This window comes from Phaenicophaeus curvirostris, chromosome 11 (assembly GCF_032191515.1).
Source record: "Phaenicophaeus curvirostris isolate KB17595 chromosome 11, BPBGC_Pcur_1.0, whole genome shotgun sequence".
Taxonomy (NCBI): Eukaryota; Metazoa; Chordata; class Aves; order Cuculiformes; family Cuculidae; genus Phaenicophaeus; species Phaenicophaeus curvirostris.
The window spans coordinates 13,440,038-13,464,126 of record NC_091402.1 but is presented as its reverse complement, the minus strand read 5'-3'; the positions used below and the strand labels follow the sequence as shown (position 1 = coordinate 13,464,126).

Here is a 24,089-nt window from a genome sequence, read left to right as displayed (position 1 = left end):
CTTTGCTTTATTCTGCTTTTTAGGTCAGTTGGATAAGTTTGTATGGATCTTATTTCAAATATACCCACTTTGCAACTAGAATCATAGAATGCCAGATTGGAAGAGACATCAAGGATCATCTGGTCCAAAATTTTTAGGTGATACATAGTTTAAATGAGATGGTGCAGCACCCTGTCAAGCTGAGCCTTAAAACTGTCCAGTGTAGAAACTGGAATTTAAATAAACAACTTAAATGTCATGAGGTATACAGTAAATCATTAGGCAAGCATACCTTTTGTATGACTTCTAGCAGAGAAGACTAAAATGGTCTAGCTGACTCCCACACTGTTTTCCATCTGAAGATCTCAGAGTGGTACACGAATGAAGCAGTACAGGATAAATAAAATGAAGGAAACTATCAGGTGTAATGAAGCCACGATACAGCCAGTTGAGAGGTCAAAGCCATCAGCACACAGTTTTTGGTGTGTGCTCACTGACTCTACCAGAACTTCTCATGTATCTGTAGTTCTACTTGCTCGGCGCCTATTGTACAGCATCGAGACTGAAGGGTTTCATTGTACAGGATGACAAGGAAGTGTCAATCCAGAGCACTAAAGCACCTAAAATATAGCTCAACATCAGGGCAAAGCAAGTAAACAACATCAAATATTCAAGTATTTGTTTAACACATTCAGAACGCTCAACAGTTGGCAAGTTTAAGTCCTAAATAACTAGATGACAATGCCACATCTAGAAGAAAATCTAGGAATTCTGCTTTTCTGCTGAAAACTCCTTCTCTGAGTTATTTTTCATGATATAACCATGAGTTGACCTTACCCAAATTTTGAGAAAAGTATTAGCTCTATATGTTTATTTATCTCTGCTTATGAGCTCATAACTTTTTTGTCCTGTTTTTATGATTGCAAAAAGGGAATATATCTGCCAAATCTGATAAACTACTTTCCAAATGGAAAGGGTAATAACTAGAGATGTAGCAAATAGCACGTGTGTCATTTGGATAGCATTTATCTTGAAGTGCCTGCCAACTCAAAATACTTTAGTTTATTTATCCTACTAATTCCCAACCTGATTCAAAGACCAGTATTTGCTAGTTTTCCCTTTATAAAGGTTTAGCATCAATGGTACAGTAATTTTCTCATCATATCTAGTGCTCATGGCATAATGACACACAGGCCAGGGAAGCAAGATGAAAGAAATAAAAATTTCTGACTGAAACTCAGTACCTAACTCATTTAGGCCCTAATTGGATTGCTGCAGCGTTATTAATACTATTAAATTATCGTGCTCTGGTTATACTCAGTCAATCGGTCCCTAAAAGGACTGTAGATGGTACACAGAAAATTAGGGTTGGCTGATGGGACTTAATTATGTTGCACTTGGGGCCTCTCTTCCATCAACGCCACAGTCACATTTCTCTGAAACCAAACGGTGAGGAAGAGGAAAGTGATGTTGTGATGGGTGGTTGCTGCACTGGAAGGTAGCCAAAGGCTGATGCTGGCAGCTGCTTCTGTTCCAAAAGCTGTGCAGGATGACGGTTTTGTCTGCACAGAACTAGCACGTCACAGCACGTAGACTGAGATGGCATGGAAATCCACAGCAATATAGGCTGAAAATGAAGATCATTCCATGGATTTAATATCTAAGTTAATAAGGATAAAAATACGGGTCCTCCAATCACACCCTGCTTTAAATGGTATTGGCCTAGTTGAAATTCCACTAAAATCCTGGAAAAAAAACCAAACCCAAAAAAACCCCAAAACCCAGGGCTTGCTTCTCCCTATTCCTACTATTCCTTTCCATATCTTTGAGAAGTGAAAGAAGGACCAGAACTGGTAACTAATTCCCTCCAGTTAACCACCCTAAATATTTAATTGTAAAACACAGTCCCAGTTGTGCACTTCCAGTGCAGTGAATTTTCCTCTCCAGGAACAGAGAAATGCATTTATTAAAATTGTGGAGAGTATCCTGGTACACTCCTTTCTCCTCGGGAACAGCTGACAGTTGGGAGGTAGGATTCACCCCTAGGTGAGGGGGGACCATGTATAAAGCTCCAACGTCCCAAAGGAACTCAAACGTCGTGTAACAGTGATTGAGGAGAAAAGTATGCACCACCTTCTCCAGTTGTAATTTTGAAAGGAAGAGAGACCGAAGATCTGCTTTTGCAAAGAGAGGTTTAAGTCTGTACTACCCTTCACTAGCTTGTCTAGAGGACGGGGATCACAAGAATGGAATAAAATATCTAATTATGGTTACCAATGGGAGCCAGATGCTCAGCTGCTACTTTTAATGGCCAAGTACATATCCTCTACACCATTAAAAGGTGCAATTAACAAGTAAACAAGCTTGTTTCATGGGAATCATTTAATGCAGCATTTTCATAAAAAAATGTACATGTTCAGATCAATGGAAGAAGAAACAAATAAAAAAGGAAAACAAAGCAAATAAAGACTTCCTCTCAAATTTTAAGAGCAGGCTAAAGACCCTTTTCAGCTGTTTATTTCAGGCCATTATTGCTTATCATGTGAACGATTAGCTTGAGACACATTAAAATGCACAATATATATCCAGTATTATAGTCTTGCTGCAAACCATGTCTATTTTCTACATAAATCAGTATTCAGGGACATTTAAAAAGTGATTATTTTTGACCCATTCAATACGTGTTCTCTGTCAGGAACCTTTATGCTTTGTTTAAATATTGGAAACTCTAAGGACTGTTCACATGGTCCTGATATGTGCAGAGCTTTTAAAATATCCTTTATGGGATTTCTTTCTCCCCTCTAAACCAAACAGGCACAATATTATGCAATCATCATAATTTCTACTCTACTATCCTTGGCACTCACATCCCTATGGTAGCAACATTTCATTTTGCAAAACACAGCTGGATTATGTTTTGGACCTACAAAAATAGCTTTAAGCCAATAGCTCTCATATCTGTTAACACAATACATTGGAAAATTTTAAATGCAAATTCAATACAATGCTGTTAACAGTCACACGACTATTGGCATGACTGGAGGATGTAAGTCCACACCTGCTGAGGATATGCCAAACTAAAACCTCAGGCACGTAAAGTCCAGAAGCCTGCAATCCTGCTCACTGCTCTGATTTTCAGGTTTTGCACATAGAAAGCATGTCTCAGTTCTCTAAACATGAACATCTCAACAGAAACCACTGTGTATTTCATTCATCCTCTGCATGCAAGCTTAATAATAAAAGGTTTTTTTCTCTTTGTATCAGGACGCATCACTGATTTGCACATTTCTGGAAGGTTTTGCTAGAAGAGTTTAACTAATCTTCTGTGTCCCACAGTGCACAGCACATGCTCTGCCTGCAGTTCACCTCTGCGAGTCCCCATCAGCCCCCCAACATTCACCTTCTGACCTCTGGAAAGGGAACACCAGGCACTCACGACTCACAGGGATGGGGATATTAAACAAAAACCTTCTACCACACAAGACAAACTGCAGAAGGAAAGATAGAGAGGATAAGAAAGGGGACGTCAAGGGAAGAAACGTGACAAGTGTCTCAACAGTTGTCCTGCTGAGCTTGCTGCATGTGAACCGCCATGCTGCCATTCACTACCTTCAGGACAAATGACACTTATTTTGCAAAGGAAAAGACAAAACTTAAATATGCTTGATCTAGAAGCAGAAATTAAATTACGATTTTGTTGCTATTTCTTGGATTCTCCACCTTTTCCAGGCACGGCCTTGGCTTGTCATTGCCTACCATGCCAATCATGCACTCTGTGTACCTTCAGCCTGCAATTCAAAGACTTAAACAGAGACAATATTTTCTGTCAAACTTCCTTTGTCAGGGCAAGGATGAGATGCAAACATAAAAGCTGCTACAGCATCTCTTTGCCACTGGAGATTATCTACAACAGAAGGTAGCTTTCCTTCAGCTATGACTGAGGGTGATGAGAGCACCTGTGATGTGCTATCAGAGACAACAGATGATGCAGTTTCACAATTATGAGAGGGTCTAACAGACTCAAACAAGGTGAGAGGAGGATGACAAAGTTCAGCAAAACCACAGCTAAAGACAACAGAGGATCTAATCAGAAACCCAAGTGAACTAATCAGAAACCCAAGTTTTCTACTGGATCACCTGACAGGTACTTGCAAAACGCCAAGTGTTCATACGCTGTTGAATAAGTTGTATGCTGCTTTCTACTCTTAGAGCACTGGAAGAATAGATGCTCGGTGAGCAGAAAAATGGCTTTGTGCGGTAGTCTTTTTCTCTACAGAACTGGGTGAATTTCACCAAATGAACAAAACACATCTGTCACTGAAAAGCATCTTTCCATTTTCAGGTATTAAAAAAAGAATGTTACACCCTTGAGAAAACACAAGCTATCATTATTACTCCTGCCAAAAGCAACCAAACTTTTTAATTATCCATGAAATATCCCAGCAAAATATTTGCTCTTGACAATATTTTCTGACAAAGAAACATTAGACTTGCAAAAAATGACTTAAGAAATGATGTGTAGGAGCAAAAACATCACCTATTTTAGAAACAGAGTGATTTATTTTTTGACCTTCTATTTGTTATGTTCCTCATTCTAAGAGTGTAAGTCTGCCTGCCTACAGGATCATGGACTTTTAAAAGAAAGCACTAAATGAAGAAAATTCTGAAGTCAACAAGTGTTCTGCTATGTAATTTTTTTCCATTATAGCTTTCATGGGCTTCTCACCTTTCTGGATTTTTTTCCTACCTTTGAAAAGATATGTAATACACCATAGATATTCTCTTAGCCTGGTTTCATTTATATCCATGCAAACATTTTACCTTGTGACATTCTCGAACCTGGAGGAAAATTATACCAATGCTCATAGTTGCCAAAAGCTGATATAGCTTAATTCACTTTGCTTTGCCTAAGGTAGTACAGCTCACACGATATACATTACCACCCAAGCAAAATAGGTCAATAACAAAGAAGAAATGACATTTCACATCTTGAATTCCAAGCCTGAGCTAGTTTTGAGTGAGATGTAAGATTTAACTACTGCCTTCCTATTTTTATAAAGTGGAAATACATACAGAAAGCTCACTTAACTGAATAACCTCTTTTTTTAAAAAAAACCCCAGTTTTCATGATTTTCAAGTGTGGTAAGTAACAGACAGGAAAGGGATCCACACCAGTCTGCCTTTTCTCTTTGTGGATTATTTTCTAATTCTGCAGACAGCAGTGACTGATAGCTGTGGGTACGTGTTTTCCTGTATGGTTTTGTTAGCACTTTTCATGCCCAACCTTATCAAAGCCTCCTAACGTTTGAATTCTCTAAGTTACCTTCCCCATATTTAAAAATGTCACCCTGGCAGGACTTCTGATCCACATCATACAAGACCTTTCTGTGGGAGTATTGCACAGGACTACCACCTGGCTACCAGTTGCTGCAGTGCACACACAAACTATTTGCCCATGTTACATACACTCTAGCTTTCTATTGCATATATGTGGATGTCAACACAGTCAACACCATGGAACTCCCAAGACTTTCTAGTTTAATTTGGTATTACATACTAAATGTTTGGCATAAGTGCATTGAAAGGCACTTGTAGACACATTCAGATTGTCCAGATTACAATGTGCACTACCCCAGTTGTTTTCTCAAAGAAAGCACAGGTGCAGTGTTATCTGCATTTATTGATGATTCGCTATGAGTTGTTTAGCTTTCTACTGTGATAGAGAAGTGCCACTTCATTCACACAGTTACTATCATGTATTTTGAGGTTGCACCCTTATCTGAATAAAAATTATTTCTAGCAGCCATTTCTAAACCTAATGCATCAAAACCATCTGCGGTACTACAATCCGCATTGGTTTTATTCTAAGAGCACCTACCAAGTCAGGCTGTAATCACAGCTTGTGAGCAGAATCTATGTGACTTCAGTCCCACTGCCTGCTAGCATGCATTTTGGAGACTCGATGGAGGACTAAGGAATTAGCATACAGTCATTCAGCAGGCCAGTGGTTTGAAAAATTCCATTCCAGTTGGCTGAAAGTTAATACTGCAAGGTAGGTAAATTAAAGGTGTTCATGTTGGTCGGGGTTGACACAAGCAATGAAAGAATAAACAACCTAATGACAGAGCAAAATAAACAACATCTATTACAATGGTATGAATTACAGCTATTGATATGTTGGGCATGGCAACTTGCTAGCCAAAACATGTCATTGGGATGTATTTTAGTAACACACTGATGTAATTATTCACCTTTAAATTTCTAACTGGACTGCATGCAATTTGGCCAATGGTGTAATGGAGACCGAGCTCAGAAATATCCAACTATGGCAAAAGATCTTTGCAAACACATAAAGGCATGTAAACACATAATTTCCATGTATGATTGCAAATAAGGGGGGTGTGATTATACATTACACGCATACAGGAGCTAGAACTGATAATGCTATCAATAATCATGCTTTCAGTTACATGAAAATTCTCTAAGGTTATATGTTTTAAACTGAAATTTTCTTTGTTGGAAGAGGCCAAATTTCTATTTTCAAATTTCAGACAAATTCTTCAACATACATTCTTTTAAAAGCATCTAAAAATCCCTAAGACTGCCCTGTGGTCACTGTGATGAAATGTTCTCATCCCTTCCTATTTGAAGCAAAACCAGAAACGTGTACTTTTGCTCTCCTCCTTCCACCAAAAACAGGGGAAACCCCAGGCTTTAAAAACCCAAAATTTACATATGATCCAGAAAGATTTACCTTTTGTTGTAAAATATTATGTAAAAAATATCCATCTGCTCTAAACACACTCTACTCCAAAGGAAAAAAAAAATCCCAATGACAAAACAAAAAAAACAAAAAAACAATGAACAGAAATAAATTTCAATGTATTAGTTTAGAAAAATACCATCTGTTGGTAGAACATTCCTGAGCATCAATCTTCACCAAATAGTTGCTTGGATTCAACTGCCATTCTGAATATTTTACCAAAAAGGTCAGGTACATATAAGTCTTTTGTACGCACGTTAGATATTTAATTACTCTTTCAATTAGCTAGCTGTTCATAACATTTATTTTGAAACTCTATAACAGAGATGTTTATAGCACGCAAATAGATTAGTGTGAGCCCAAACAGATTTAGCAGGTTTTGAAGTGTGCAGGATCTGCATAAATTGCATTGATGATTCCAAACTTACATAATATATTTCTGTTTGTGGGGAAAAAATAAAGAATCGGAGCATGGAAATTGCTTTGAAGCTGCCCCTGCCTGCCGTGAGGGTCAGCAATGACTCCCCATCCTCTGCAAAGTGAAAGCTGACCTCAAGCTATATGCGCTCTGTGTGCTTCAAGACCAGAGACTCTGAGGTACAGGAACATTACTTTCTTTAAAGCAAGACTTTTTCTCCTATTTTTCATGTTCCTCTAAAATACTGGCCCAAACCTACAGTGAAGAAAACAACATAATACAACTATTTCCCCACGGAGGAGGGAGTTATTAATAAGTACACAGTGATTTCCTTCACACCATATAGCATGAGCCAGGATTTATAAGGGAGTTAGATCTATGTTAATGTACATGCTTATGGAACCATATTGATAATTATCAATACTATTAATCTTCTAGGCACTTGTTTAGAACAATTGCAGCAATATATCACTTATTGCTGGAGGAAATTAATAAAAGCATAAGGAATTGCTACGCAGCCAGCCTTCCTGATGCTGCATGCAAAAGGCTCTAGTTAACCAGCACTCATGTTGTACACTGCTTCATATGACCAAACAATTTACAATTCAAGGGCATATCTATAAAATAATACAGATTTCTTTGTTTATCTCTGCACACAGTATGTTTAGGCATCTTTAATATGTATTTGTTTCTGTTTGCAAACAAATTAATTAGAGAAATGCTTTAATTTTATCTCGAGCTTACAGTTTACCCTGTCTGATGCTTTGGAAGAGAAACACATTTCAAGTAAGAGCTACTTGAAATCTCTACAGTGTAATAATGGATAGGATATCATGTTTTCTACCATTGCTGTTTATCAGTCAAGGGTACACCTTCTTCAGCCATCCTGAAAATGTGCTGCAGTGTCTGATCAGAACCTGAGTGCCCAGTGGCACCTTTATAATCCGTAACTTTGAGATGGAAGAGTGCACTTGACAAGCTGGAGATGCTGATGCAATTAAAGCAACATGATGCACCCTATGTGGACACTAATAGGCTAGAAGTATAGCATTAATTAGGCAATCAAACTGAAAAAAACAAACCCACATTAACTTGCTCTAAGAAGATATCTCTCTCTAACAGCAAATAAATGGGTCTCCTGTAACCATTTCAGTCCTCACTAAGCCGAGGATGAAGGTTAAACAGGTCATCACATCCGACAATTGATCACACAAGTTGTGAGGGATGATATGAAATTAACACTACATCTCAGCTGAGTGCACCACCACACAATGGAGGCGAGAGCACTTCCCTCATGGAGAGACTCCTTCTCTGTACTCAGTCAAGACCTCTAGTCTATTATGCAGGATCTCAATACTCCAACAACTCATTTGTTACTAGCTCACAGAAAGCAGCTCATGTCCATATGCAGAAGCCCAGACAGGTTTCTCCAGCCTGCTCACAGCTCAGCCTCAGCAGTGCCAACACGTCCAAACCAGGACTAAGCCACTCAAACTGAACACTTCAAATGAGCTCAGCCTTTAAATGTCCCCCAAAAGCTCGTCAGTATGAAATAGGAGAATAGGGTTACAGGTGGAAGAAAAGGCCAAAACTCTGTTTTTTCAGTCAAATGCAAGTCTGATGCTCACTTCAGCAATACAAGAGATTGAACCATTATTGAACTTGTCCAAATCCAATAGCAGTCTACAAACTGGGCAATACTTATGCATAAAGCACATTTTTAACAAAAATTAACAGCAAGACTAGCTTTACTTTACTTTTCTTCTGCATAACTGTGGGGAATTTCTAAATGTTGCTATGATTTTAGAGGAAAATTGGAAGTGGAACGTATGCATACTCCGTTTGCCCCTCCATCTGTCTGTACCAACTTCCTTCCTAATAACTTTTGAACATCCTGGCTAATTTGAAGCACATTTGCCAGCAGCAGAGATTGCTGAAGGATGTGTCTTCAGGATAAGTAAAACTCACTGGATAGTTAGAAGAAAGATCCACTCAACACTGAGCATCTCTTTCACTTTTTTTGGTTCAGCCAGCTATCATACATGTAATTCAATGAGACTCACAAAATAGGCTATTGCTTGCATAACAAATGACAGGAGTGTGGGAGGGAGTTCAGGCACTGCAGGGAAACTATAGGAAGGATTCACAGGGAACGTGATGGGAGAGTGCTGCTATAACAGGGTATGCAGAAAACAAATCCTTGGAAAAATATGATTCAACAATTTCACAGGGTCTGTTTTCTTCATTTTTTTTTTTATTTTGACAGTTCAGGGAAACTTGCAGAGGTTTGGATGGGAAAACATAATAAACATGAGACCTGCTGAGTTAACTCTATATAGAGAAAGAGAAGCAATATCACCAAATTTCCCATGAGAACCTGCAGTTCCTCTAGGAGCGATCCATTTCTTCCTCCTTCAGGCACATCAGTTCCTCCTGGCAAGGTACATTTTTGTTTTTGTCAGAGACCTCAAAGCCTTAGAAACTGTATTCATAGAAGCCAGCCACACATCACAGCGCGTTAGCCACTCTAATATTGCCTCCTATTGAGCACCCTTAAAGTGCTTTATAGAGCCTAAAACAGGCACGCATGTCAAGAAGACTTCTATTGTTACTAGATCTGTGGTGTATATGGGGTAAAACAGAGAATGGAGAGTTAAGGCACAAAACCAAATCCTGAGCCTCCTCTCTGGCCACTCTGCCTTCGTGCTTAACCAACAGTCATCCTCACTGTTTCCCGTTGCTTGAACAACACAACCATTAGAGACCTAGTTAGCCATTTGAAAAGCAAAACAGCCAAAAAAACAGCTGGTACATGACACACCTCCTTTTCACCACAGTAGATTTCCTCCTTTTCACCACTAGCACTCTTGGCTATTGAAACAGATGAAGGCTAAATGCAGACAAAATAGTTCTCGTTACAATTTAACTGTCTTGTAACACGAGTCTACCTTTAACACTAGCATAGTAAAATGTTATCCTGGTTTTGGACATTAATAATACTGTGGTCAACAGTTTTACTGTGTAATTGCATTAGCTGTTTTTTTTCTATTCAACAGGTTCTGGGGGTCATGATACAAGATTTCAATAGGGAAGCAGCTGGCCAAATTTCTGATCCTAAAATTCAAGGCAAAGCATTTCAAATTGCAGGAGGATGCCAACTAGAAATACTGAATACTAAATCTGCATCCAGGGGGCTGAAAAGGGGCTGACAGAGCTTGACATAATCCTCGTAAAAAAAGAGAGAAGCAGGAGGTGCTCTTCCATGACCTCTTATGGGAGGTGGGTGGGCATCTTGTAATCACAACTTCACCGCAGAGAGAACAAAGCACTGCAACAGTTTTTCATGGAATGCTGGCCAAGCCATTTAAAATTAGACATCTGCTCATTTTATCCTTCCATAGACATTTGTGAAATACAGCCAAAATTGTTACTAAATCATTGCATTGGGTACTTGGCAAAGCTGTGCTAGGTTGCTTGACATCAAGCAAGCAAAAGAAAGTTTGGTGATTATACTTCCCTCATGTAAAAACTACATTATGTCCCAAGTTTGCTGCAGCGAAAAGACGTAAAATATTTTCTCAGTTATTGAACCAATTCTGACCTCAGATACAGAAATATAAATCTAGGGTGAGTGAACTGCACTCAGAGCAGACAATTCACATAAAAACTTGCTAAAGGGAGAGCAGATCCTGGCTCCTGCACATGTAGGGAGCAGACACCTGCCTTTCCTGAACTTTTCTGCCAGACAGAAAAAAAGGAAAGTTGATACAAAGATGCGAAGAAGTAGTCTCTCAGTCCTGAGAGAAATAGTCTCAGACATTTTTTAAAACCAGGTTTATAAACTCATGACAGCAAAAAGAAAACAAACCAATATAGTATATTTTAAGACTTGCACATAATGTTGTTTAAAGATCTCTTCAGTCTATCTACTGTTTAAACAATAGAAATAGAAACGCAAAAAAGTTCTTCTATCATTTTACATGAAAAAATCTGGTGTGGCTATCAAGATTAATAAGCCCTGTGCCCACCACGCATCTGCGCCTCAGTCCAAAATATGGTGAATGGGAAGGTGACATATACCATTTCAGATTAGACCAATGACAGACAGAACAGTAGCACTACTTCCACAGAAATAAAATGGCAAAACATTCTTTCTCCTTTTTTTGAATGAAGACAATGATAAAGAAGAAAATATTTACTCACCTATGATGGTCTTCGGCACTTATTTACCTACTGCCTTTCAGATCTGGAGTATCCTTATCATTAAGGCCTGCATAATAGGTCAGAACAACCTTTCCCTTCTGTAACTGAGGAAATTCAGGCACACAGAACTAAATGAGACTGCCCAAGATAAGTCCCTTGGAAAACAAAGCATCACTTCAGCATTTTCTAAATTAAAATTAGCACTCTCACCAAACATCCTTTCGTTTCCCCCCTTGTGCTAGTATTAAGGAAATAAGAAGTGGGGAAATATATTCTGAAGTTTTATCTCCACAATAATTACTGAAGACAAATTGTAGCCTTTGGTAGCTTTTCCTAGGATGTATTTAATAGTAGCTATTGTTTTGGTTGATTATTTTAGGGAAACCTTGACCTCTCTGAACTCCAAAATTTTCCTTATTATTGTGAGAAAATACAAGCAGGGACTATCATAGCAATACTAATGCTGTGTGAGAAACTGAGACCTGTAAGTGAGTAGAAAGGAAGTCCGTGAGAGAATCTCGGCTACTCACATAACCCTATAGCTGTGGGGATATGAGGGTAAGCAAAGTGTGCTTTTTACAGAGACATTTAACACAACAACAGGAATACAAATCAAGCTACATTAATATAGCTTTAAATTTTAATGAATCAGGATGTGTAGTTTACATCAAGAAGGATTTACTTAATAAAATATTAATTTTTATTTTTTTTTGCTAAAAGAACTCTAAATTGCAAGTCTCATCCCCTAAGTTATGTCAAATCTACAGACAGAGACAAGCCACCGTTGCTGTGACCACACACTGTATGCCAGGTATATCCTGGCCACTTCTTGAGTACATGCCAAACTGGACCATGCTCACAAAGCCTTCCCTTTCACCCTACAGCCTATTTTCAAAGGAAATCCAGCAGCAGTAGCAGGGAAGGAGCCATAACACATCAAGGATGGATGATGTTTAGAGAGGAAGCTGGTATAACATCAGGTAGGAACTTTGAGAAAGGAAAAAGCTTTATTAGCAAGTGGCATTTCACATTGGGAATACCTGGAGTTGATTCTGTCTCTGTTGCTGAAGAGTAGTCAAATCAAACTGAAAACATCATCTTTGCGCTTTAATAATAATCTACAAGGAGTCAAATAACTATAAGGCTAAACTAGCACCCCTTCTTCATGAACATGAGGCTCAAGCAACTTGCACAAAGTTAAGCAGGAAGCCTGAACCCAGATCTCCTAAGACCTGTCACGCCATCCTTGTATTGTAAAAGCTGGCACAAAAGTCTCCAGCTTTCTCAGCCACCAGTCATGGTTTTTTCATCTGGGAAACATCAAAGTATCTTGGGGGTCTTTGATCGCCTGCTCCTACATGCTTGTATTCCTTTAGGCACCATTACAAAAAGGCCAACTCATTCATATGGATATCCTTGGTACATGCTTAAAAGTAACACTGGAAAAGTGAGTCACTCAAAAAACACTTAGTTTCAGCTTTCCTAAAAGTAGAAAAGCAGAAGAATTTAAGCAGAAGAACTGAAAAGCATCTGCAAATGAAAGCCCACTGGTTTCAAACTACAATGTGTTGCTGCTTCATTTTCCAAGTTGATGACTAGGGACTTTAGAGATACAAAAGTAATAAAATTTGCATGATGATTTAATGTCTCTATTAGTCTTAGGAGCTTTGGTACTCAGGGTACAGAGAAAAGGTTGCATGCAAGATGCTAACATGCAAAAAAAAAAAACCCACCCCAACAAAACAAATATTATGTAGCTGCCAAGGAGTAGTAAGGATGACAATTAATTTCTGCAGGAAGAGAAAAACAGTTAGTGACTGTACCTGATGAAAGAAATGTAAGCAAAGAATAAAATGGACTCACGTTGAGCTGGAGGTCATCTGTCCATTGGCCAATGAGGCGGTAGCCCGGGGTGCTGGTGTTGGTGGTGTGGTACTGGAAGATATCATAGCGACCTGGTGCATCACCATTTTTGTTGAACATCACTGGAGTGCCAGCACTGCCTGGGGGAAGGAAACAAAACAAAATCCAGCCAACCAACCAACAAAAGCCAAATCTTTACGGTATCTATTTTATTTAGTTATGGTTGATAGCTTTTGGACTGGCAACGCATTTCAGGCAAAGGTTATCTATCTCCTCCGCCTTCTAAAAGAGATACTTCAGTGGTATAATCCCAGCCCTCTTCCAGTGATTTATTTTCACTGCCTAAGCCTAGTGACTAAAAATAAAAGGAAGCAAAACTAGATAAACCTTACTTCACTCCAGCTTTGTACAAAGCAAGAAATATCAGAAGGCTTTTCTTCCTGCCCTCCAGTCTCCCTCCCATCTCTCTTTTCCTTGGGGAGTTCTTCAGTGAAAATCATGCCTGTGAATGGAGCTTCTAAATGATTTTTTTTCCCCCAAGAAAGTATTCCATCTGCTTCTGAGAGATACTGCTGTCAGAAGTCAGCCCAGGTCTAGTGAATCTTGACTATCATCCAGAAATAGCTTCCTCCTCCACAATATGTCCTTATTCTTGTAATCAGCATGCAGTTGGGATGGAAAAGAACAGACTAAGCTATAGGAAGACTGTTCCTTGCGTACTCACTTATTTAGACTCTATGACACCGACACAGGCTGAAAATTACCTCGGTCTTGAACACTTCAGGTTCAGGTTCCTGAATTGACTTTGCCATATAGTAAGGTGTGTAACATGGGTAAAGAAGAGCAGGGCAAGTAACAAGGCAAGGATACTCCCATCCCCTCCCTTTGCTCCTAGTGCTGGGCAAAGTCAGTCAGCAGCCTGGAGGTGGACCGATAGCTGACCGATAGGACAGATGATTCCTTAACCTTAGGCAAGATCTTACAAGTACATCTGCGATTTAATTACCATGGCATGAGATATCAACCATTCCTCAGACAAGAATTCAAAGCAACACTGTGTTTCCTCAGATCTCTGGGTGAAAACTTCAAGGGTGACATTTATTTCAAGACATATTAAAATAAGTTTCAGTAGGGTTGAGTAATATTGTGTCAAGATTGAAGATTATGACAATACTCTAGCATATCTATATTCAAAGCTTCCTCCTCCTGCATAACTTTTTTTCCCTAAAGCAATGAAAAATCTCTCCTATTGCAGCATTGAACTTTAAGATTATGGTTTTCTTCATGAATCCCTTTCTTCATTGAATTCCAGTGAGTGAAAAAAGATTTGAAGGAGTGAATTAGCATAGATTCCATTCTAGCCTTGGTAAATTGTTTCCTGTCTATCCTACAATCCTCTGAGATCAGATACAGATTCAGTTCAAAGGCTGGTACAGAAAATCTTCCACCGAAATCTCCCCTCTCTGGTTCGTTATGAGCACTAGGCAGATATTTAATTGTCATTACGGATTAATGTAGCCAGAATACACTTACAGTGAAAACACTTAAAGTGAATAAGAAGAAATGGCTGTAATTCCTCAGCTTCTTCAACAAATCAGCACAAATAGTAAATGGGATTTAGCTCATCATGACTCTTAAAAGGCCGTATATTAGTAGTTAAGCTTGGTCTTGCCAGAGCTGACAAAAAAAAAAAAAAAAAAAGACTAGGAACTCAAGCGAGGATCCCAAAACGCAACACAGATATTTGTGGATTCCTCATACCCTGTCAAAATCCCAGTGTGGACACAAAGAATTATCTGTGTCTGCAGTTCTCAAGGCAGACTTGAGAATGGATGTCATTGTCGTCATTGTCACAGCCATGCCAAAGTCAACAGTGCTGAGAAAAACTATGCTGCATCAAGGTCTTCTGTAGGCTGAGGGGTAGCAGCCAAGAGCATGCCCATGGTCACCCTCACAGTTCATCAGGAACGTAGCCCAGAACCCTCGTGGCTAAGCCACAGCTGCTCCACCCCTGTACATGAGGCAAAGACAAACATCTCCATTCCCCAGTGGGGCATCCAGGGCAGGTTACCCACCTGCCTGCAGATGTTGTTAGCTGGATTCTGTGACCTGCCCAAGATGCAGACAGTGGACAACAGGGTCAATAAACAGAAGGCCAAGGTGAAGTATAGGTGCCGTCATGGACCTAGGAGGTGCTAAAGTGAGAATATACTAGACCTATCACTCAAAAATGCAGAGTTCCTGTGTTCTGCAGGAACAAAAGAAGGTTTTGTAGGTTACTGCTAATTGTTGCTTTGAGTAGCTGCATGCAGTCAGCTTTTATACACTCACATTTAAAATAATTCTTAGAAGCAGAGGATGCACTTGGATGCTACAGGACTTCAAACTCCACAACAACACTACGTGATGCAGTGTTGTCTGCTAGATCACCTCCAGATGCCCCTAAAGGCACAGTCCCCTGGGACATTGACCTCATCCATGGATATGGATACTTGACAGTAAGTAGTAAATACCTTTTGGCATTTTCAGGTATCTCACTATTTATGCTTTAAAATTATACAGAAGAAAAAGCTGTGAACGGTTTGGGATATGCAGAGAAGGTGTATATCTACAGAAACGTAAAGAACTGTCATAATCTCAGGTCATAAGTCAAGCAGAAGCATCCCATTTCCTGACTTTGAAGTTGGAGTAACTAGACTCCCAATGAAGGATCTGCTTAGTAAGTGCAAACCGTTTTTAACCTTTGTGTGGGCTCTGGCACATATTTTGGTGCTCTTTCAGGCCACCTGTCTACAGGGACCCTTCAGTCCTGTTTTAAATTGCTACAGCTTCCAGTACCCACTTGCAATTCAAACTTCTTTATGCTATTACAAAAAACAATAAAAGGTAATGTATAAAAACCTCATTATAGAGAAAAGACAGTATTTTCAAATATGATCCTTTTCGTTACTTGTCTTCTTAATCTTCCCATGATTATAGTTTTTAGGGTTTTTTTTTGTGATTTAGAATTTATTTTCCTTGTATTGTAAGATTTAGAAAAAAAAATTGCTAAGGTCCAGCAAGCACTCCAGAAACTGTAGCCTCTAGACTGCAGCTTCTTGCTTATTCAGAGGCTATGACAACTTAAGTCATTTTTGATTCCCAACAAATAAGCCACCTTCTCACTACACAGAGATCCAGAGAGTACACGATACCATGTCACTTGCAGAATGCATACAAAAAAAGACATCATCTGACCAAATTTGTACAATTTCAATCTCTTAATTACCACATGATGAGAAATTAATTAATTAATAGGAGAAAAACAGGGTGTTAGACAGGTGTAACTATCTAAGGTGTTTATTATTCAGTTCACATTTACTGCAGTTTGACCTGAAGGGCTTGTAGAACAGAATCTTTAGCTTTTTCACTGGCAAAAATACAACTACTTTGCACTTTGAGATTTTCAACCTCACTGCATGAGCACCTGAGGTTTTAGGTTTTCCATATTTGGGGTCTTTTTGTTCTCAAGGTAGTGTGACAGTATCAAAATTCATACTGAGCTCCTAGTATAAATCCAGTCTCTCTTCATTAAAGCATTGCTTAAGCTCTTTCTGCATGAATGTGATTACCTTTGCAAAGGAAGAAAAGACTCCAGAAGCAGGTACAGACAGGATGAGTTCAACAGCATGGTGAAAAGGAGATCTATTACATGCAAAGAGAATCTGAAGCTTATAGGCTCAGGATGCTTGAAAATGGGCTGCATTTTTGGTTTTTTTTTCTTTCTGGCATACAGTTTGGACAAAGCAATTCTGCCACTCTACTTTCTGTTTTTACTATGAATGTAGGTAGAAGACTGGGAGAACAGGATATTAAGCATAGACTAAATATTGCTTTCTAAGTCCTAACATTCTTGAAATGGAGTTGCATAGCTAAGCCAGTGACTCATGGCTGTAAATGTTATGATCAAGGCTAAAACAAAAGACAGGTTACAGAGGCAGCATACCCTCTGTCCTTACCCTCTCAGTCAAAAAATGATGGTCTAGGAACACATTGGCAGCAGTGCTCGTGCCCCAGAGGCTCCTAGGCTTTTCTCAACAGAAATGCACCACCTAGACTGACCAAAGCTCTTTTATTCCATCTTCAGTTCCCTCATTCCTCTGCTGGCCTTGTCAGTTTGGTGAGTTATGTGATTGTTATTTACCCTGCATCACCGAGAAGACTGAGCCAATCCACAGCAATTCTGAGAATTTACTGAGAAGAAACTGGTTTCAGAGCATCTTTCCATAGTCCAAGGAATAAGCCCCAGGAGGGTCACAGTTGAACATGGAGCCTAGGCGTATAAACATGTGTGCAGTTATACACTATGAACACAACACAAAAAAGCTAAATTCTGTCCCTAGACAATGAACCTTAAAGGGAATTGGTTCTTTTGCCATGGAAAATGCCTAGACCCAGATAGCCAAGAATTAAAAAGGTTTAAAGCTTTCTCCATTTTGCCACCGTTCTCTTCCCTATGCTAAAAAGCAAACCGCTTCTTCATTTCCTGTGCTGGACATGAGTTACACATATACAAGCAAAGAAAAACACCACATGGTCATGCAAATCAATAAAAAATGGACAAAAAATGTAATCTTTTAGAAGTCTGACCAAGGAAACACAAATGAAAAAATGAAGGTTGGTGGAAACCCATTCTTGGAGGTGGACATTAGCTGGACTAATTTTCTCAAATTATCATTTTTATCAGTTCTATTAAAATGATTAGATGACTGTTCACAATCTTTATATGCAAGAATTGTCTAGAGATGATCCTGTGTAAGCAGCTTTCCAGTACTAAAATGGCCAAGGTACAACCCTGTACCTGAATGCTGTAGTTCTCCAGGAGTTTCGTCCTTTATAATTAACCTTCCAAAATGAGGAAAGTAGAACTCTGCAGACCTTCTCAGATCATTCATCTCAAAATTTGCTCCTGGCTGTAGTTAACACCACTTACTTCAAGGAAAGAAATTAAAATGTCCTCATATTCACCTTGCTGTTTATAAGGGGATTTATACATTACGGAAAAATATCCTTGGCACAAAGACCAAACTTGACCATGAAATATCATCTGTGTTTCCACCCTTAAATATCTTAGGTCCTATTGGCTATGTGTGGGTTTTGAGTTTATTAATGAAAATGTTTATTAGTAGACAGCAGCAGAAGGCACCTCCTCGTGCTGCCCAAAAAGAAGATGAAGCTTGTGCAAATTCCTCTTTCCAGACAGTGACAGCCCTGGCTGCCTTACACATTTCAATGCATATTTTTTTAGCACTTCCCTAAATCTGTTCTAAATACAGATTTAGAAGTCTAACTTTTGGCTTCTGGTTATAATCTCAGCTATCTATGATCATACAGAGCTAGGGTGTAGCAGTAAGGCTTCCTGTCACATAAATTAGCAAGGTTTATCAAGTTCAACAAAGCCAAGTGCAAGGTCCTGCATCCTTGGTTGGGGCAATCCCAAGCACAATTACAGGTTAGGTGGAGAATGGATTGATAACAGCCCTGAGGATAAAGACTTTGTGGTGCTGGTTGAGCAGAAGCTCAACATGACCCAGCAATGTGTGTTTGCATCCCAGAAAGCCAAATGTATGCTGGGCTGCATCAAAAGAAGTGTGAACAGCAGGTGAGGGAGGTGATTCTCCTCCTCTACTCCACTCTCATGAGACCTCACCTGAAATATTTTGTTCAGCCCCCAATGTAAGAAGGATACGGATCTCATGGAGTGAGTCCAAGGGAGGGTCACAAAGACCACAGGGCTGAAGCACCTTTGCTCTAAGGACAGGTTAAAAGAGTTGGGGCTGTTCAGCTTGGAGAAGAGAAGGCTCTGAGAAGACCTTATAGCAGCCTCCGAGGGGCCTACAAGAAAGCTGGAGAGGGACTTTTTACAAGAGCATGTAGTGATAGGGCAAAGGGTAATGGCTTTAAACTGAGAGAGGGTAGATTGAGATTAGATATAAATAAGAAATTCTTCAGGATGGGAATGGTGAGGCACTGGAACAGGTTGCCCAGAGAAGTTGTGGATGTCCCATGTCTAGAAGTGTTCAAGACCAGGCTGGGCTGGGTCATTGAGCAACCGTGGCAGGGGGCTTAGAATTAGATGAGCTTTAAGGTCCCTTCTGACCTAAACCGTTCTATGATTCCGGGAAACAAAAATAACATTAGGTTACTGCAAATGTTACCTGCTGCAAGCAATCTGCTCTGGTGCCTTTGGGCTGGTTGCAGGTGAATGTTTGCTAGTACAACTAATAAAATTACAGTAAGACATATAAAGGCAAGAAAATCTTGCTGATGTTCATATAGTGCAAAGAAGAGAAAAATACACAAAAGCCCATTGTACTGATGAAACCGAGGGCTCTTATTACATCTGACAGTCATGGGAAGCATAGGTAGGTAAAGAGATAAAATTCTCCCATCCACATCTTCAGGATGTTTCATCTCCTCTGAAATCTTACTGGAGCAATAAAGGCTGGAGTAACTTTTCTGTCTATGCCACACGGTTCTGGCTCTGCAAGTGGACCTTTGGCTGCCCTCTCCCTTCTCTTGAGCATGAAGATAAGCTAGGTTCATGGTACCAGAATTTCATCTAGTTAGTTTTTGCCAAGAAACAATACAAAGAGGAAAAATTATGTGTTATGCTAGCAAACTTCTTGGGTCTAAACAGAGACAAGCTCAGGCTTTTACCCAGATAATTCTCCCACAGGAAATCAGTCTTCTGGAAGATATCCTAAAATAACAGGAGTGATTTCTGTCTTTGGACGTTAGTAGCCGATTTGACTTGGCTAAAACATAACGTTTTCAAATAGATACTACGTAAACATCGTCTTTTGCCACAAATTCTAATAAAACAATAAAAAAAAAGTCTTGGTCTGCATTGGATGAAAAAAATAAAATCAAATTAAATGGAAAAAAAAGCCACAGGGGTAAATACACTGCTGAAGAGGCAGTCTCAGCTCACCGTTGAAGTTAACGCTGCGTATATACTTGAGCAGCTTTTTGCCTCCTGCATTCTCCATCTCAGGGCAGACCCCTGGGTAGTCAGCACAGAGGTCCTTGTTCATGTGATGCAGAGCATGAGCCATGGCGTACACAGCATCTATCACAAACTGGACCTTCCCCTCCTGCTCATAGTGGGAGTCTTTGCCAATTCTCTCTTGTCCTGCATATTAAAAACAAAGACGCACACATACACACACACAGAAGAACAGTAAGGACAGTATTTTTCTGATATCAAAAAAGAAATGAATCCTCTCAGAGCACATTTAAAGGACTGCATGTTTCAGTCAATACAATAAAACATTTTGAGTTATGTTTTTACTAATGAAAACAAAAACAAATGTTCTTTCTTGATAGCAGAATCATCAACACTTCTTTTTGCAACTTATTCTACCATAATCCAGATACCATAACCACAAAATTGAAACTCTAACCTACAGGGACTATCTTCAAGAGAGAAAACACTAGACTCCATATGCTCCCGAAGTGTGTCTTTGAAAGAAGAAAGCATTTAAAACAAAGCACAGCTGGTATTTTGAAGTCTGGTGTTTTGTTCTGCTGCGAATCCCAGTCTCTAATTGAAACAGAACCAGATTGAGGGAAGAAAGAATCACTTCAGAGATGCAGCCAAAGGGGCACTGCAGAGAACTAGGTGAACATACCTGGTATTAACACCACCTCGGGAAGCTCAGTATGTTTACATGAACTATGCACCCCTCTTTTCCTCGACTTGCAGAGACTTAAATATCCTTCAGAATCCGCTGATTGCCTTTAAAATATTTTAGCAGGTGAGAACTTAAGAAATCCAAACGCTTAATGTCATCCCAACTGTAAAGGGGGGAAAGCAATGCTTTGCAAGTCATTCCTTGTTTGCTGCAGCACCCGGCATGCTAGAAACTATAAGCCCCGTGTCTCAGAGATGATTTCATCCAACAGGCTGTAGCATAAAAGAAGTCTGAGAGAAGGGAGGCATTTTGCAGTTGGAAAATCAGAACACACATCAGAAAACTAAACCACAATGAGACAAAAGAACTCAATAGAAGTGACATAAATAGATGAATTTAAATATTTTAAGTGGTACGGTCGTGCTTTAAGCATTCTCTCCTACTCAGACATGGGATGGATATGTAAACCGGTAACGTGACTATAAAAACAGGCAATACGTGGCCTTCTTGCTTTTATGGTTGCATGAACAGATAACTGAGTGCTTCTGCAATTAAGCAGCAAACTAAACAGTATTTTCAGAGCTTGAAGCAAGGCACAGCAGGTTGAGGAATGGGAATATTTTTTTTTTCCCTCTCTAGAAATTGTCCACTAACTTCTTGTTTTCCCTTGTCCAAGTAACACCTGAATGATTCAATCTGTCCAGCTGCAAAATGTGTGATTATACTTACCAATCTCACCAGGGTTTCATGAAATGTAATTACTGCTTGTGAAGTGTTCTGAGCTGCATCAATGAAAGCAGCAGAAGTACAATCTATTATTTTTCCAAGGGTGGCAACACCACATCCTACTTGTTCCACCTGCAGCATCACACTTCTTTCTAATCTCACATCGGCCTTGACCACCTTCCTGCATTAACTGTAGGTCTCTATAATGCCAGGAGTTAAAAAAAAACCAGCCCTCAGTCATCTCTTGCAAATATTTGAGAGACATTCAATCAAAGGAAATGCTTAGTTGAAGGATATAAGTCAGGGAAAATGTCTTTGTTAATATCCTTATTTTGAAATAGGGATGAGTGAATTGAACTTAGCCGATTCATGCCAATAAGGAAAGGAAATAAAGTCATTAATGACTGAGAACTGATGATTTTTTCCTTTTTATTTTTTTGACAAGAAGGCTATTTTCCTGTTGCTGCTCAGCCAACCTGTTTGTCTCTCTCCCTCCTGCCTCAATGAATGGCAGCTTTACTGGCACCAGACCCTGTTCTCCAAAGCCACCCGAGTCACCTCCCTTCACAGCAGCACTGGGTTTGCAGAAAGGCAACATGAAGGAGCAACCCAGATTTTCTCCAACATGACTACCTTTGGGACAGTCTCTTGATTCAACTATCAGGCTGAATCATTTTGTAGCCTGCCTGCGAGTAAAGTTTTTCTATTTTTTTTTTTCAGCTTATGAGAAGACAGAGTATAAAACTTTCCTTTTTTTTTCTTTTTCCTCCATGAGTGGTGTGACAGTAGATCATAATTACAAATAAGCACAGAAAGATCATCACCTTTTTGCAGAAATACTACAAGCACAAAGAACATCTAAATAAGTCCACAAGTGACTTGCTTGAAGAAAAGCAAATTTATAATCACCCTATGTGAACTTCTTTAATTATCTAAATTTCCCCTCCTTCTTTGGTTTCCTCTGTCATTACCAAACTACACCAATGATGTCTGATCCATTCAACCTATATATTATGTTTGAGAGACCTTCTACCAAAGCCCATCAATTTTTGAGTCTCAGTTGCACTGGAAACATTTAAATCCTGCAAATAATTCAGCAAGCTACGAGAGCTTCCAAACTGTGAAGATTCACGTATTGTCCTTTTCATTATTTCACTCCCCTCTCATTGATTACAGAACTTATTACATTTCCAGGCCCTGACAAGGAAAATGCTTTTAAGTGGTTTCAGCTCAGCTACATAACCAAATTAGCAACGCGACCGAAACGCATGCCAAGGGAAGTGAATCTGGGATTGAAAAGCTGCACACAAACAATACTGATTAGGCATATTAAGTTCCAGAAGCACGGTTGGCCAAGTGCACAGCAGAAAGAAAACCTTTAGCAGTGAAGATATCTGTAAAAGGAACCTGAGTAAAATCCACTTTAAAAAACTCCAAGAGCAATGTTTACACTCTCCAAATAAGAAAATAATAAGGATTTGAAAAACTTAATAGAATTTCCAGTAACAGGAATGCTTTCCTGTACTGAAAGCAGCCATTTAGTTTAGCATTAAACATCAAGAATTTGTGTACAATAAATCCAAACGTGGAGTCAAATGTAACTGCCCACTCAAAAAACACACATGAATTTATACAGTTAGAACAAGAACTGGTATCTTTCATGTAAACGCGGTTTTAGTTACCTTTTAAAAAGACTTTATTGCAATTAGAAGTTTAGCCCAAATTTGAACGAGGAAGAACCTGCAAAGCAATGTTCATGTTTTACATATGCCCAATAGTCTTCAGACTTCAACACTAAACAAAATTTTAATATATCCAAACTAATGGGCCTAGCTGAACACTGTTCCCTCTTGTTTACATCAAACTACCATCATAGCAACCCAGTCAGCACTCAATCAGGCCCAAAGTCCATTTTTAGACAGGGATAAACCTAAGTGATGGGTACAATTTTAATTCTTACTTCAACATTATTCTTGCAAATATTTCCCCCATCTTTGGTTTAGCTGAAGAAGCCAAGCAGAAAGTTTCAGCACATACTACAAGAATAGCTCCTGTATATATGGGTGCGCAGAAGCTTAATTATTAATTACCCCTGGAAAAGAAGGAAATCCACAGAAGTCACTAGCTTCTTAGGGATAAGAGCAGCAATATGGGTGCTGCATGTTCCTCCTGGCAAAGGGTCAGCCTTGAACCCCCAGCCCAGACCCAAGGTGGGGGTCTGATGTGTGAAACTTGATACAAGTGAAAGAATCAACATATGAACTCAGGTGCTGGGTACAGCAAGAAACTATACAACCCTCCATGCTGTCAGGAGACACAGAACATAAACATAAACCCAAACCCTATTTGCATCATGATGTGTGAATCTTCCATTCTTCTTATATACCCCTGCTCTTTAAAGGTTGTTTGCTTTCTTTTTTAACTTGGTGATCTTCATGAGCCACACAATATTATTTTCTTT

General features: G+C 39.3%; 1 protein-coding gene across 4 annotated transcripts in view; it reads right to left on the bottom strand.

Moving 5' to 3' along the window:
* Positions 1–24,089, bottom strand: part of GRM7 (glutamate metabotropic receptor 7) — a 300,952-nt gene that overhangs the window by 84,164 nt on the left and 192,699 nt on the right. For all 4 annotated transcript variants that reach the window (XM_069866002.1, XM_069866004.1, XM_069866003.1 and 1 more), the window contains exons 6-7: positions 20,200–20,400; positions 13,227–13,366 (exon numbers count right to left, since the gene is read on the bottom strand). In XM_069866002.1, coding sequence (XP_069722103.1) covers positions 13,227–13,366; positions 20,200–20,400 — 341 coding nt within the window. The remainder of the gene's footprint in view (positions 1–13,226; positions 13,367–20,199; positions 20,401–24,089) is intronic.